General features: G+C 40.8%; 2 protein-coding genes across 3 annotated transcripts in view; both read left to right on the top strand.

Moving 5' to 3' along the window:
• The first annotated feature begins 29 nt into the window (after positions 1-29).
• Positions 30-6,920, top strand: cdc25b (cell division cycle 25B). Of its 2 annotated transcripts, XM_017302354.1 has the most exons (12): positions 30-490; positions 1,043-1,076; positions 2,818-2,952; positions 3,258-3,377; positions 3,467-3,601; positions 3,688-3,765; positions 3,849-4,037; positions 4,523-4,627; positions 4,713-4,775; positions 4,870-4,968; positions 5,090-5,335; positions 5,793-6,920. In XM_017302354.1, exons 2-12 carry the CDS (start codon positions 1,047-1,049, stop codon positions 5,931-5,933), a joined length of 1,341 nt encoding a protein of 446 aa, XP_017157843.1. In that variant the 5' UTR covers positions 30-490; positions 1,043-1,046; the 3' UTR covers positions 5,934-6,920. The 2 variants fall into 2 exon arrangements, with proteins under 2 accessions (XP_017157843.1, XP_017157844.1); XM_017302355.1 differs by lacking the exons at positions 30-490; positions 1,043-1,076; positions 2,818-2,952 and adding an exon at positions 3,067-3,151.
• A 5,608-nt stretch (positions 6,921-12,528) lies between these two features.
• Positions 12,529-14,760, top strand: part of ap5s1 (adaptor related protein complex 5 subunit sigma 1) — a 4,591-nt gene continuing 2,359 nt past the window's right edge. Inside the window, exon 1 of the mRNA XM_008398806.2 lies at positions 12,529-12,827. Coding sequence (XP_008397028.1) covers positions 12,646-12,827 — 182 coding nt within the window. The 5' untranslated portion in view covers positions 12,529-12,645. The remainder of the gene's footprint in view (positions 12,828-14,760) is intronic.

Genomic DNA, 14,760 nt, shown 5'->3' with positions numbered 1-14,760 from the left:
CGTCTGTGCTACAGAAATGAGGGCGACCCCTATAGAACAACTGCTTTCCCGTCCTCTAGAGCTGGATGAATGGGACACGCTCCCCCCATCAGCTAACAAAGAGCTCCTCCAGCTACAGGCTGAGCAGCACTGGCAGCTGCTAGATTAGCTGATCTCTGCATCACTTCTCCTGCTCCCCCCTCCAAAACCCTCTCCTCTCTCTCAGCTGCACTCTTGGCTCTCAGCTCTGCTTGTTTAGCATACAGGTGGGCATTATTCCAACACAAAGCACCACCTCTTACCTCTATGATTCACTCAACTTCCTCAAATCTCCCCGACGCTTCAGAGGTTGAGCAGGTGTGGTGGTCCTTTTGATCGGCGGCAACCAATCCAGACGCAGGATTTCCTTTTTAATTACAGCGGAAAATCTTGTTGAACGCCTGACGGTTTTCTTTTTGTGTTGCTGCAGATTTGAAAAATCCATTCAGCAGTCACGGCGAGTTTTCAACGAGTAAGTTTTTGTGTTTGTTTCAGTCATGTGTTTGTTTATTGCAATTTTGAATGGGTGCAAGATCTGATTTTCCATTTTTTGTTTTTCTTTAAAAACCAAAATCAAATTTTTTTTTCTCCGCCCATCCAGCCCGAATTACAAATAGGACTGTTCCAGAAATTGTGATGAATAATAATTAAAAAAAAATCTAAAATATGACAACCAAAAACGATAAAAGAGAAATGAGGAAAACATGCAACAGAAACTGTAAATAAAATGGATTTTGTCTCTAAACAAAATCCCTTCAAAAAAATATTAAGAATGGAAATTGAGCTAATTTTAATTTATTCATGCTAAATGACTAGTAGTTTATTGCAAAAGCCTTGGTCATGTATAACAAAGTCTTAGGATTTTTCAGGCTTGTTTCCCTGCTGAATTGCATCAATTAAATTAAGTAAATTAAGCCATTTACAGTAAATTTGGAGCTATATGGGGTATCTACATGTAAAAGTAGGGAATTGTTGACTAAATATGATCTGTATTAATTCAAATTCCATTTTTTCCCCTTTATAGGAAGATGCCAATTAGAAGAATCAACTCATTGCCAGTAAGTTTCTTTTTTTTTCCATCACTGTGTATTTTGACTAATTTCTCTTGCATTGCTATTAAATGAAATGTTAATATCTAAAACAATAAAGATTTTAATTTATTTATGTAAGATAAAATGAAAAGATATAACAGTAAAGCAGAACAATACTTTAAAGGGGCAGTATTATGTAAAATTGACAGCATGTTCTAAAAACATACCTGGAATGTTGTTTCATGCATGTTTGAGAAATAATTTGATCTCGCATGGCAACCATTCAGCTGTTCAAATCGGCTGGTTGGACCTTCACAGTGTGACGTCGCCACTCGGCTCCTTCAGATTAGCAAGCAGCAATTGGCAAACACCTGGTTAAACTGAGCATGTAAAGTTTTTATAGAAGTGTTGCATGTTATTGTTTCCATCCTGAAATTTCACTCGCGCAAACAGTGCTGGACGATTCTTTTACATGCCATCCAGAACTGTGGTAGAACAGTTTCATTAACAAAATAATTAGTTTGGGGTTGGGGTTAGTTTTGTTTTCAAGCTCAATGTTTATTTTGCAATTATTAAAGTTTTTTTTCTGAATCAAAACACCAAATTCTGCCGCACATCTAGGATGTGTTCACTGCAGCCTGAAGTGACCCAATTCCGATTTTTTTTGCCGGGCCGTTCACACTGCCAGTAAATGCGACCTGTATGCGTTCTGSAGTGTAAACGGGCAAACGACCTGAAAGTGTCCCGCATGCGCACTAGAGGGCGCAATAGCGTCAGCGTTCTCASWGTTCTGCCAACCGCCATAAAAAGAAGAAGAGCTCAGTGTTTGCGGAAGTAAACATGGAGGCTAACGGTGGAGCTTATCTTACATATTTGAAGTTGTTGTCCGGCCGGAGCAGCATATTAACAACTTAATCCTCATAAAGTCCGTCATGGTTGTTGTTTTTCTTCCCGCTTGCGCGTATCAGGACGCAGAATAGTGAGATTTGTTGAGAATCAGTGACGTTCAGTTCGGATGAATGCGACCTGAACGTTAGGTCGCATTTGAATCGGATACGTATCGGATATGGGTCACATTCGAAAAAGAATCCGACCTGTGCTGTTCACACTGCCATGTAAAGATCGGATACAGGTCGCATTACATCAAAAAAATCGGAATTGGGTCACTTCAGGCTGCAGTGTGAACGCACCCCTACATATTAAAGTTGTCAGAGTCAAGCTAGCATAACTAACCTACTTCCCTCTCCCTCGCTATTTTTTAATTCAATCTTTTTCCTGACCTTGTTATCTAGTTGCTGGAGTTGGTAGCAAAGCACTGTGTCCCTTTTTCATTTGTCACACGTAACACTAAGATTTAGCGTGTTGTGCTGACAACATGACGGCTAAAACTAATTGTAGCCGTCACTGCAGAGCAGTTTTATGCTAGGGGGGCGTTGCGTTGCAGCATGTCTGTAGAAACTACTTAACAAAGCACTGATAAAAGTGACAAAGGATTAATGGAAGCCATGTTGTGATGACTTCCTGAAGGTGGAGTTTCAGAAAGAACAGGAGCTTCTTAAAGAAACGGTCCCACTGTCAAGGCATTAAATTAGGAAGTCAAAATTTCTTTGAAGTCATATTTGATATGTATAGCATTTTTATAAAAACTAAAGATAACATAGTTACTTGATTGGAACAATAAAGCGGCTCTATGTGTTTGGGAAACGCATAATACTGCCCATTTAAGTGGGGTTTCCATCAGTGTTTGGCTAACTGGTTCCCATTACAGCCCCAGCTCCTTGGCTTCAGTCCGGCTCTGAAAGGACAGGAGACGGATTCCAATCGCTACGGAATATTTGGCCAGCAGCCTCAACAAATGAAGCCCTCCGTCTCTCAGTTTGACAACAAGGAGAACATGCCAGAGGTCGGTGGATCATTTCTCCCTCCAAAGCATCTAGAAATACTGTTACCATGGCGATAGCATTGCATCTTTCAGGTTAAATTTGACTCCATTTCATTTAGAATCTCCAAAGTCATTGTTTAAATCTTCTCTGCTTCAAGTGGATTAATGTGGATAAAGACTATAATACCCAGGCTATTAGCTGAAACACATGGATATCGCTGTGAATAGAACTCGCTTCTCTTTTACAGATGCCTTTGGTAGATATTCCTCAAATTTAAAATGTGTTATTCTTTTCTCTCCTCTTGTTTTTTTTTTTTTACTCTTAGGAGTTCTTTGAATTCAAGAAACCATCCAAGCCCGCGTCTCGGTGTCGCGGGCGCTCCTTCAACGGAGGACATTTAAAGGACGCCTTCGCCGCCCGTCCTAGCTCTGCTCCAGCTCTCATGGTGAGAAAATGTTCGAAGAATCCGTCCACGTTTGTTCTGGAGCTTTTAGAAAGAAACAATTTGTCGTCTTTTTTGTTTCTCATTCGCAGATCTCTTCTCCTCCGCCGATCCAGCAGCTTGAATACGATTCAAGCCCCATTTTCCTGAGGCGCTCCTCCCTGACCTCCTCTCTGAACGACGACGAAGACGACGGCTTTTTGGACGTACTCGATGACGACATGGTGGTAAGATGCCGTTCAAACGTAAATGCATTTAGATTTTTTTCTCTTTTTATGAAATGAATAAGGATTTCATGAAGGGTTTCTTGCAGGATGACTCTGGGATGCCAACAGGAATGGCGAGCTTGCTCACTGCACCGCTTATGGCTGACAATACAGGAGAGGACTCTGTAAGTTATTAAAATATGCACCAGTGTCGACAAAGAGATGTGAAATGAAGACTGGTTTTTGGAAATGATCCGTTTCTCCCTAGCCCATCGTCCGGTGTCGGCCACGGAACCTGTTTCGCTCTCCCTCCATGCCCAGCCCGGTGTCCCGCCCCGCCATGAAGCGTCCCGACTGCCCTGCAGATGAAAACACTCCTGTGAGGGTGAAGAGGCGGCGGAGCGTCGCAGGAACACCTTTCACCAAGCTGGACCAAAGTCCAGAATCTCCAAGAAAGGTGAGTCGCTGTGCCTAAAGGGGAAGAACCGTAAACTATGAAAAACCTTTCAAGTTTTTCATAGTTTCTATAGTTTCCCGATGCCCACCATATGCAAGAACTTTAGTTGCTCGCAAGTTATTCTGAGCTTCAGCAGAATTTGAGTGTAAAAATGTTTAATGTATTCTGTCCTGGTGCTGTAAAGATGTTTTGGGTAACATTTTTCAGTCTGTTTTCTATTGATGTTAGCAAATGCTATGATGTCACCACATTTGCTGTGGAACTGTTAAACAAGGTCATGACTTCCAGCTAATTTAGTTTTGTGAATCCTCCACTTTCCTCACTGTAATTTTTGTAGTTCAGTTGTGCTGAAGTTGCAAGTGGACAAGTCACAATGTTTGGTTCAGTGTGTAATAATCCACAGCATCAGAGCCTCTTCAAAGTGTTCTGGCTGAGTTTTATTTTTCGGAGTAATGTACCCAAATCCTTTTCCATTCTACTTCCAGAATTGTTCGCTGCTCCAGCGGTCCAAGTCCTTCTGTCACACAGAGATCGAGAAGCTTCTGGACAAGTCGGACGGCTCCAGTGAGCTGATCGGAGACTTCACTAAGGTTAGAGACTGAAGCCCCTCTGCTCTCGTTGTTGTTTAAAGAAGGAAACAACTTTTCCAATCCAATTACTTTTTGTCTTTTTAAGCCTTTCGTTCTTCCAACGGTGGATGGAAAACATCAAGACCTCAAGTACATTACCTCAGAAATGGTGAGTACTCTCATCCTGCCTAACATCTCCATGTACTCGTTGCATGGATACATTTTGTTTTCATAACTTTATTGGCCTTTCTGTCGACTTGTAGATGGTGGCAGCTCTCACCGGCCAGTTTGATCACCTCGTAGATCAGGTCATCGTCATAGACTGCCGCTACCCCTACGAGTTTGAAGGTGGACACATCAAAGTAAGTCAACCCATTGAACAGAATAAATAAATGAACTTTCTCTTCAGTTTTAACCTGATGAGGTAGAAACATGTATAAAGGTGATTTCTTTGCATTCTGAGCTGTCCCTGTTCCGTCTCAGGGGGCTTTGAACCTCCACCAAGAAGACCAAGTGGAGGATTTCCTCCTCAAGACCCCCATCATCCCCTCCTGCCCAGAGAAGCGAGTCGTCATCGTCTTCCACTGCGAGTTCTCGTCGGAGCGCGGCCCTCGAATGTGCCGCTTCGTCAGGGAACGGGACCGCGCCGTCAACGTGTATCCCAATCTCCACTACCCCGAACTTTACATCCTCAAGGGCGGATACAAAGACTTCTTCCCTTTTTTCCAGGTAGTTCAGCTACAGATTCTCTTCATGCTGATGACATGGAGTTCTAGGCCAAAACATTTCCTGATTCTTCATTCCTGTAGTCTCAACTTAATGTATTTAAAATTAAGGTCTTACAATGTTTTTATCAAAGGGTAAAAAAAGCTCACCGTTTAATGTTTCAAGGTCTTAAATTTTGTCTTTACGACTGGTTTAATCTTGTTTATATATTTTTTTTCTCATGAGAATTTAATGTCGGGTAAAAGTTTAGGTTTCACTCTTACATCTTCATTTTGTTCAAGACGGCTAACGCTAACTAGCTTTTTTTGTGTGTCCATGGCTTATCGCCAGTTACCTGGACAAAGTTTGTATTTTTATCATAATTTACAACAGCCGTACTTATCAATTTTACTTAGCGGTACGTTCAGAGGTTAAAGCTGAGGTGTGTGTTTGTTTAAATGTGTGTTCTTGTCCCGGCAAGACCCAGTGTGAGCCCCAGTCCTACCGGCCGATGCACCACGAAGACTTCAAGGACGACCTGAGGAAATGCCGCCTGAAAAGTCGAACCTGGGCCGGAGAGCGCAGCAAGCGGGACATGTACTGCCGCCTGAAGAAATGGTGACGAGCGCCTCCTCTCATCCTCCATCCCAACCTGCCTCTTAGTATAAATGGACTCAGCAGGACCTCCCCATGCAGCCCACCGCCTCAGCCCACCCACTAGAAAGGCCTTTTTTGGATAACACCAACAGAAAGGGGCTTTTTCTTTTATTTCCCCCAATTTGTTTTTTTAATTTTTAGCAAATCCACCAAGTTTTGTTTACGTATTTATGCTACATTTCCAGATGGGGAAAGACTTGAAAGGAAAGAAGCTTCCTCCTTCACAAAATGCTGAAGTTCTGCAAAGTGACTGTTTTAAGAAAACCACTTGGACCTATAGCCCATGTTTACCTGTTGTTGTTTTTCTTTTTCTTTTCATGTACATGTATAGAAAAATTTGATTGATCTGAAGCACAAATCAGTTACTTTGCAATAATACAACTGAACCAAATGATAAATCACGTCTTTTATTATTTTCTGTCATTTTAAGCACTTAATTTAACACCATGAGGTGCGTTTTTTTATACTCCTTTGTAATGCACATTGTTTTTATGGTTTGGCCCTGTTTTTCTTTTCTTTTTTTCTTTTTTTTTTTTTTTTTCATATTGTCATTGTAGCATCTTGTCCAGAATTTCCAAAAATGCTAATTGGATTTTGTAATGGCATGCAAAAAAGATGAAGTCAGATATTTTCTCTCCTCTCCTTCCTGACCAATTGCAATACTTGTTCATTTTTCTCAGTGAAAATACCAAAGCAAACCAAACTACCTGTTTTACTGCACTGTTCAAGTTTTTTCTTATGCTGCAGGTCGGCAAGGTGAAAAGATCTTTGATTTGTATCTTTTTTTTTTTTTTTCTTCTTTTTTTTTTTTGTCTTTGCTGTGACTCCTCAATTTTCAAAGATAAAACGGTCTTGCCCCGTTTCTGAACCTGTGAGTGTCAGTCGGGTGGCTTCAGTATTTTGGTGCAGGCTTGTGGTGGAGCTGCTGAAATAAAGATCCTATATGAATTCAGATGGGTTGTATTGAAGCCTTTCTGTAAAATGTGGAAACGGGACTTGATATTCACAACTCTGGTTAGGTCTCATGCATTCTAGGATATCGGCTTTTTAAATTTTTATTTCATTAATGCATCATAATTTTAAAGATGGACTAGTTTTTTTTTTTTCTTTAATTTCCCCCTTTTGTTTTAAGCAATTCATATTAAAGTGATAAATTTTTTTTGGTATTTTATCCCCCAACCTGGCTGCTCAGTGGCGCAGTTGGTAGAGCTGTTGCCTTGCAGCAAGAAGGTTCTGGGTTTGATTCCCAGCCCCGATCTTTCTGCATGGAGTTTGCATGTTCTCCCTGTGCATGGTGGTTTTCTCCGGGTTCTCCGGTTTCCTCCCACAGTCCAAAAACATGACTGTCAGGTTAATTGGCCTCTCCAAATTAACCCTAGGTGTGAGTGTGTGTGTGTGTTTGTGCGCATGGTTGTGTGTCCTGTGTGTCTCTGTGTTGCCCTGCGAGGGACTGGCGACCTGTCCAGGTGACCCCGCCTCTCGCCCGGAACATTAGCTGGAGATGGGAACCAGCAACCCTCCTGACCCCACTAAGGGACAAGGGTGTAAAGAAAATGGATGGATATCCCCCAACCTGCTCAGTTTGGGATTTCTCCAGTTGAATTTCAATTGGCGAACAGAAGGAAGTCCTGAATGACGACGTTGTGTTTATATATTATTTTTGTCTGCCTGTGGTTTTAGCAATGGCAGCAGGGGGAATGAACGAAGCAGTTCAGTCCATGTGTTTTTTTTTTTCCGTTTCGTTTTTGTGAAAGCCCAGACCCAGTGTGAACCCCGATGCACCGATGGCCTCAGTCCTATCGGTGCATCGGCCGATGGGACTGGGACCGTCCTCAAGGACGACCTGAGGAAATTTCGCCTGAAGTTGCACCTGGGCCGGAGAGCACAGCAAGCGGGGGCATGTACTGCCGTCTCGAGACATGGTGATGACTTCCTCTAAAATGTGGAATCAGGTGTAACCCAGTGTTAAAAACACAAGTAAGAATGAATAAATATTAATTTCATATCTTATTCTACAATAGGATGGCATCAGTTGCCAACAGCTATTGGTTGCTTCTGCTTACAACCTGCAAAATTAGATGGAGAAACTTAGAAATCAAAGGTTTTTGCTATGGACGGATTGAAACTTGCATCATGTAGCATCAGTCAGGTGTTTTTTTTGTGGTGCCATAATAAAAAAAAAATCTGCATTTTGTGGCAAAAGGTTTGGACTCCCTGAAACAGGGTGTATGTATGAACACATTGACATTAAAGAAAGTCACCAAAACATTCAAACTTGTATGACGGATTCTTGTTTTTGAAAAATAATTGCAGTTATTTTCCACAAAAGAACAAAAACACATATAAAAGTCACACTGTGAGGAGTGTATGTAAACTGATCACCGATGTAAAAGATAGGTTTGTGAATTATTTACAGTGTGAATGCTAGTAGCTGCTTCCCGCAGCTAAAAGCTTTCATGATTCAGAAACCTTCAGGAAAAATGTTTCTTTAATAGAGGAAACTAAATTCTTTCCGTAGGATAAAAACCAGTTCAGATTCAAATTACCTTCAGGTTTTTTTGTTTTCACCACAGGTTTCTCTGGACGGCTCCATAAACCTGCAGAGCGAGCTTTCGGTACGCAGAGACACTTGTGTCCATGTTTGAACTCTAATGGCACATCTGCTCCTTTGTTTGCTCCTCTCCTCTGCTTGGCGGGACCTGCTGGTTTTCCTGCTCACATAGCTGCTCTTATTTTTTTTCAAATTTTCCCTCCAGCAGCCAGGCGTGGGGAGTGGCCTCTTTGCTTCGGCACGTGTTCGCTCCCTCCTCCAACACACACACACACACACACACATTCCTTTCTTTGGAGGCAGACTCCGGCTGCATGACGGGCCTTGACAAGAGTTTTAACAGTTCTCTGGAAAAGAAAAAAAGAAAAAGAAAGAAATAAATACTCAGAGCTACTACGTGTCGTTGGAAACGTGACCCATCCGTTGCAAAAACACAGAATCTTTCAAAGTGTTTTTTGGTCCACTTTCTATCTTAGTGCACCTGAAATGAGACAAAAGCTTTTCAGCAAGACCAGAGCTTGTTTTAAGTCAATCATTTAAAAAATGTACTACTTCCACTGGCAGATTATTTCATCTATAATATTGGAAAAATGTCATAAGTAAAACAATTTGCCAGTGGATTGAGTATTTTTCAACATTATGGAATTATTGACTTTAGAACAAGTTACCTTTAAATTAGTTTTGTCTTATTTCAAGTGTACTAAGATATTTGCCCTAGAAATGAGATAAAAATACTTAACTTACATAAGTTTTTTTGTTTTTCCAGTGGAGAGCAAGTGTTAGAAAAACACATAGTGAGGCCTAATTGTCTAATCAAACAAGAACTGATCAAAACAGCACACAGTCACTCATTACAAGAAAAAATATCAAAACATATACAAATAAATCGACCCAATGAAGTAAATAAGTTTTTAAAGACACATTAAATTCTCCAATGGATGAAAATGCTTCAAGCTCAGTGGAGGATTATTACTTTGAAATCAATTAATTTGAGCAAATTCTGATCAATTCTGGCATTTTTAAAGGGAAAGCCAGTACAGTTTTGTACATAAAAACAACCCAGTGTAGTTTCTGATCAGGTTTGACAATATGCAGCTTGACTGCAGCCATAAAAAGCTTCTAGTAAAACCCAAAGCTGGACCACTCTCCCTATAAAAAATGACAAAGTTTACTTGAATTGGCTGTTTTACTGGCACTGGCTTGACTTAAAACACTTTTAACATTTTTGATAAAGTTGAGGTGAGCGTATTTCTTGGTCTATCACAAGAAGTTCTGGTGTGTTTTGGACCATTGTCCTGTGTCAACCAGCTAGCGGCTAAGTTAGGGTGAAAAATTTAGAGCACCTGATGACCCACAGCATGATTCTATCACCCACATACTTTGCTGTTGGAAGCCTTATTGTAGTTCCTCAAAACTTACTTTATCATTTTAGGCACAAAGCTTAACCTAGCCGTTGTCTTCCTATGTAATTCTGCTTGATTCTCATCTCCCTTCAGTATAACGTCTGGGATTTCTCCCATTGAGAAATGGAATTTCTCCAACATTTCTCCAGTTGAATTTCAACCAGACCAATCAGTGAACAGAAAGAGAAGTTGTGAACTGTGATATTGTTTTGTTGCACTGTTTTATTATTGTACTCTGCATATAGGCTTGAGACAATTTTTGTTGTTGTTGTTCGCTGGATTGGAAGCGTGGCCAACACGAAGACGTTCAGGCCGCACTGGCCACGCTTCCAATCACTGAGCAAATAAAGTTGTAGTAAGAGGGATGTATTGCTCACACAGGAAGTGAGCATTTCAAACATCATGGCCAAACGTTAGCGATGAGGTCAAATCAAATCCAGCCATTTAAAACCTCCACGGCTCCAGCAAGCAATCACTTCTCAGTAGTAGAGGGTTTGATTTTTAGTTACCTGGATTTGTATCATGGATTTGTTATTTAATGTATATGTTAATTTTAAATTTTTTGACATTAGCAGAATATCAACATGCATATTTGTGATGGAAATGCAGCTAATGACCTGATGTCTGTTCTTAAATGTGTTTAAATTAGCTGTGATGTGTTGCTTCTTGGGATATATCATCCTATTTAAAGTTGTCACAAAGGTTCTATTCAATTGATTCTGTATGTTGTCACCCTTCTGAAATAATGGCCTTAGTCTTTTTTTTTGTGCCAAATTATAATTTAGGGGAATTTTTTTTTTACTTTTGTCAAAAATGACTGATGCAATTATTTTAGGAAGGTGATGATATACATGTATGTAGAACAGAAGCTGTCCTTTGCATGTATATCTGCACTTTGAGGTCCCACAGAAAAAACTGAAATGATGCAAGGCTGAACCTGGCACCAAACGTCCTCAGCCTTTCTGCGACCTGTAACCACCGTGTTGCTGAGGCGTTGACAGTAAACTGACAAACCAACCAGTAAATCAACCAGCCTTGCAACCCGACCAGCAGAGCATGCAGCCCATGCAGCCCATGCATGGGTGTGGCCCGTGGGTGTGTGGGAATGAACTTTGCTTCTGAGGGTTTTTCAGGAACCGCCACTTTCTGCACATCGTCTCTTTTGCGATTGACGATATCGTCACATGCCGAGGATGTTTTTATTCCACCTTGTCAAGAATGCACACAGCAGACCAAAAAAAAAAAAAAAAAAACAGTCGTCCGCCCGTCGTGCTGTTTCAAACTGGCGCGCCTCGTCCTCATTGGTCCGGCCCTTCCCTTCACCACATCCTGTTCTTCTTACTCAGCTGGTGTGGTTCATCACATGGAAATGTGACTCACAGTTCAAAACAATGAAACTGGTTCCGTGTTTTTTCTTGTGGGAGCCAGACACACAGACTGCACAGCTCTCACGCTTGTTGCCTTTGCAAGTCGATGAGACCCCAGATTGAGGAGCGGATCACGTCAAACAGCTGAAGCCGGGTCAGGCAGAGCGACTGGACTTCACTTTCACATTGAATGTTCAGGGAAATATCTGGTTCATTATTAGCTGCAGTGATTGTCTTTTAAGCTGAGGGAAAATGTGCATGATTACCCAGAAGGTGTCAGAGATGCTCTTCACCCACGCATGTTCTGTTTCATGCAACATGACGATGCGGCTTCTTAAGAGCGGCGATTGTGATTGAAGCCCAAATGGTGGTTTGCCAAAACCCATGTGTTTGAGTTTTCGTCCCAAACCATGTGACAATCAAGAAGATTGTTTTGCCACATTACAGCAAAATGTAATTTTTTTGGCAACTTGTAAAATGTCAGGTGTTGTAAATTAACACTACGCCTCTCTGAACACAACACATACGGTGAGACATGGTATAGGTAGCACATAGGCTGACACCGTACATCAAAGTCACATGACCCTACTTTTATTACATGGAATAAAGTCATTTTTTAAAAGACATTTCAAATTAGCTGCGGTCCTCACTACTAAACAATAATAATTTTTTCTGAATTGAATACATGTATTGTCCTGTTCCAGTCTGGGTGAATGAGACACAAGTAAACCACCAGGAACACAACATCCTCAGGACTTCTGCATTTCAGTGGTTGTGGGTTCGTCAGGAAAGAAGATGAGAAGACGACCGCAATGGAGAAATGAATGTGTTCTTTCCTTTTTTTTTGCTGTCACAGCAGTTTAACCTCTAACGCACGCACACACACACACACACACACACACACACACACACACACACACACACACACACACACACACACACACACACACACAAATGCAGGGCCTCTCAGGCTGAAGAAGCAGCAGCTGCTTGATAACCAGTTGTCTCTGCTTGTCTTCTGGTGACACTAAGCCTGAAACCTCCAGTAGACTTTCTTACATTTTAGAATTTATTTTGTGTAATATGTAGAAAAACTCAATACAGATATAAATATATAAATGTTTGACTGTATGTGCACATGTACAGTTTTAATCCGTTTAATAAACAATAGACAAAACTAGAAAAAAAAGTCTCGAGCACCCTCTGCTGGTTAAAACATCGAATTGCAACAACCCCGGTCAAGTGATCACCTGACCAACGCGGAAGTAAAGATCCCGAGGATGCAAAGTGGCTCTTTGAAATGGTTCCTAGGATCCGAGCGGTGTTTCAGAGGGTTCTGAAAGACGTTTTAGTAAAATGGTGCGGTGCTTCCTCATCCACACCGTGTGCCCAGTCGGCGCTTTGACCGCCGGGGAAAGTCGGGTGCTTTACTCCCGGCTCTTCGGTCCAGACGAGGCGGTTCTGTCCAAACAACAACGCGAGTTCACCCCGGAGGAGAGGAGACTCCTGCAGAAGGAGAAGGTTTCTGTGGTGGCCAGGTGAGAACGCTGGGAGTAGTTATTGATTATTAATCCCAAACAAGAGTGTCACCGTCAGAGTGGTGAAAACGACATGAAAGAGCAGGAATGTATTTGTTCTGTTTTGTGGTAACAACACAAACTGACATGTCTAATCCAGGTCTGGAATCCTTACATGATTGGTTATTCGCCAACATTTAAACATATTCAAAATTCAGGGTTTTTTTTCTTCTGTTCATTAAATGCATCAAACACTAAAGCTATGTAGCGTGAGGAGTGACAGATTACAATAAAGAACTTATGAAGTAATTTAAATGTCATTAATTTATAAAAACGGAAAATACAGAAATAATTTATTAGAAATAAAATTAATATTTGTGCTCCATATTATTAATGTGTTGATTTCACTTCAATATTTTTATGATTTGATCAATTATTTAATGTTCCCGTGTAGGGGCGAACATTTATAGTATCATTACCGTAAGATAAATTTCTTACAAGATTTTTGATTCATAATTTGTCATGATAAATTCCAGTTAATGGAAAAAAAAAAAAAAGGACCAAAAATATTTTTGTTTATTTTGTCCACAGTTTTTTTTCCTCAAGAGCTTCACAGGATGCGAAAAAAATCAGATTAAATGAAGTCTCTATATTCATGTGCTGAATCACATCATGAGTTAATTTARACTGTCAACTTCACCCTTCAAACTCGGTGGGCGGGACTAGGGCTGCTTCTACACAGACCTTGACGCCTGATTGGTTACTTCTAGCAGCAAACCTCTTCCTCGCTTGTGGAAGAATTTGAACAATATCTTTGCTGGAAAAGTGTAGAAAAACACATTGGATCCACCTTCAAAGAACCTGCAGCACGTATTTGCATAAGGGGGAGAAGAGACAAGGTCGCATCCAAAAACAAAACCAGAAATCTGTAGTATTGGGTACGAAAACCGTAATCGGTGCATTTCTATTCTGCTGATGCTGCAGCACACCCAAACTGTGTCTCCCTTAGTTTGAAGTTTTACTCATGTGTTTGATTACCTAAAACTTAAAATAACTTCTATTATTCATTGTACGTGGAGCCAATCCCCAGTGGATCTTTACAAAACACAAATGGATTCAAAGTCAATTCCATACATTCGAACTTGCTGCAAAATAATGCAGTTAAGTTTAGTTTATTATTCGAGTCACTGACTCCTGCAACAATCCCGCATGTAGAAGAAATTGTTTATTCACATTTTTATTTATTCAACAGTATTGTGCCTGCTCATGGTTTTTTCCTGGATCCTGCTAATATTCTGAGGCACATATTTAAAAAAGGAAAAAATGAAAAAGAGAGAAATTCCTGCCAAGCAGCATCAAGGCTGGAGGAGGCCGTCGGTCTCCTCGTTCGTCTCATGTCTGTCCAGTTGCAGCAAACGTTGGAGAACACTCTCTCTGGCTGCTCGAAGCCGCTCTGATTACCTGATCAAATGTTACTGTCTGTTATTTTTGAACAAGTTGGCGTTCTCTTCGACTTGCTCATGAAATCAGTAACATCGGAAAATTTAGAGGGAACGAACAAACAGAGAACAAGTCTTTGTCATGTGACCATGCAGAATTATTTTGACATTAACTTTTTTTTTTTTTTTTTACATCTTTCATTTATCTGGTAAAAATTACAATTTCAAGTTTTTATTCTTGACATTGTCACTACAAAATAAGCATAGCACTTTAATACTAAATATATTTTAAATCACATTTAGGGGATGCTTTTCTTTTTTGCACCTTCCTTCTTCACCTTCAGTGAAAAACATATAACTTTGAAATGTAGAGGGCAGTGTATCACACTATCTGGCCAGTAGAGGGCAGTGTATCACACTATCTGGCCAGTAGAGGGCAGTGTATCACACTGACTGGCCAGTAGGGGGCAGTGTATCACACTGGCTGGCCAGTAGGGGGCAGTGTATCACACTGG

This window comes from Poecilia reticulata, linkage group LG22, assembly GCF_000633615.1.
Source record: "Poecilia reticulata strain Guanapo linkage group LG22, Guppy_female_1.0+MT, whole genome shotgun sequence".
NCBI classification, from domain to species: domain Eukaryota; kingdom Metazoa; phylum Chordata; class Actinopteri; order Cyprinodontiformes; family Poeciliidae; genus Poecilia; species Poecilia reticulata.
The sequence above is the reverse complement of the archived record's forward strand: the minus strand, read 5'-3'. Positions and strand labels throughout refer to the sequence as shown.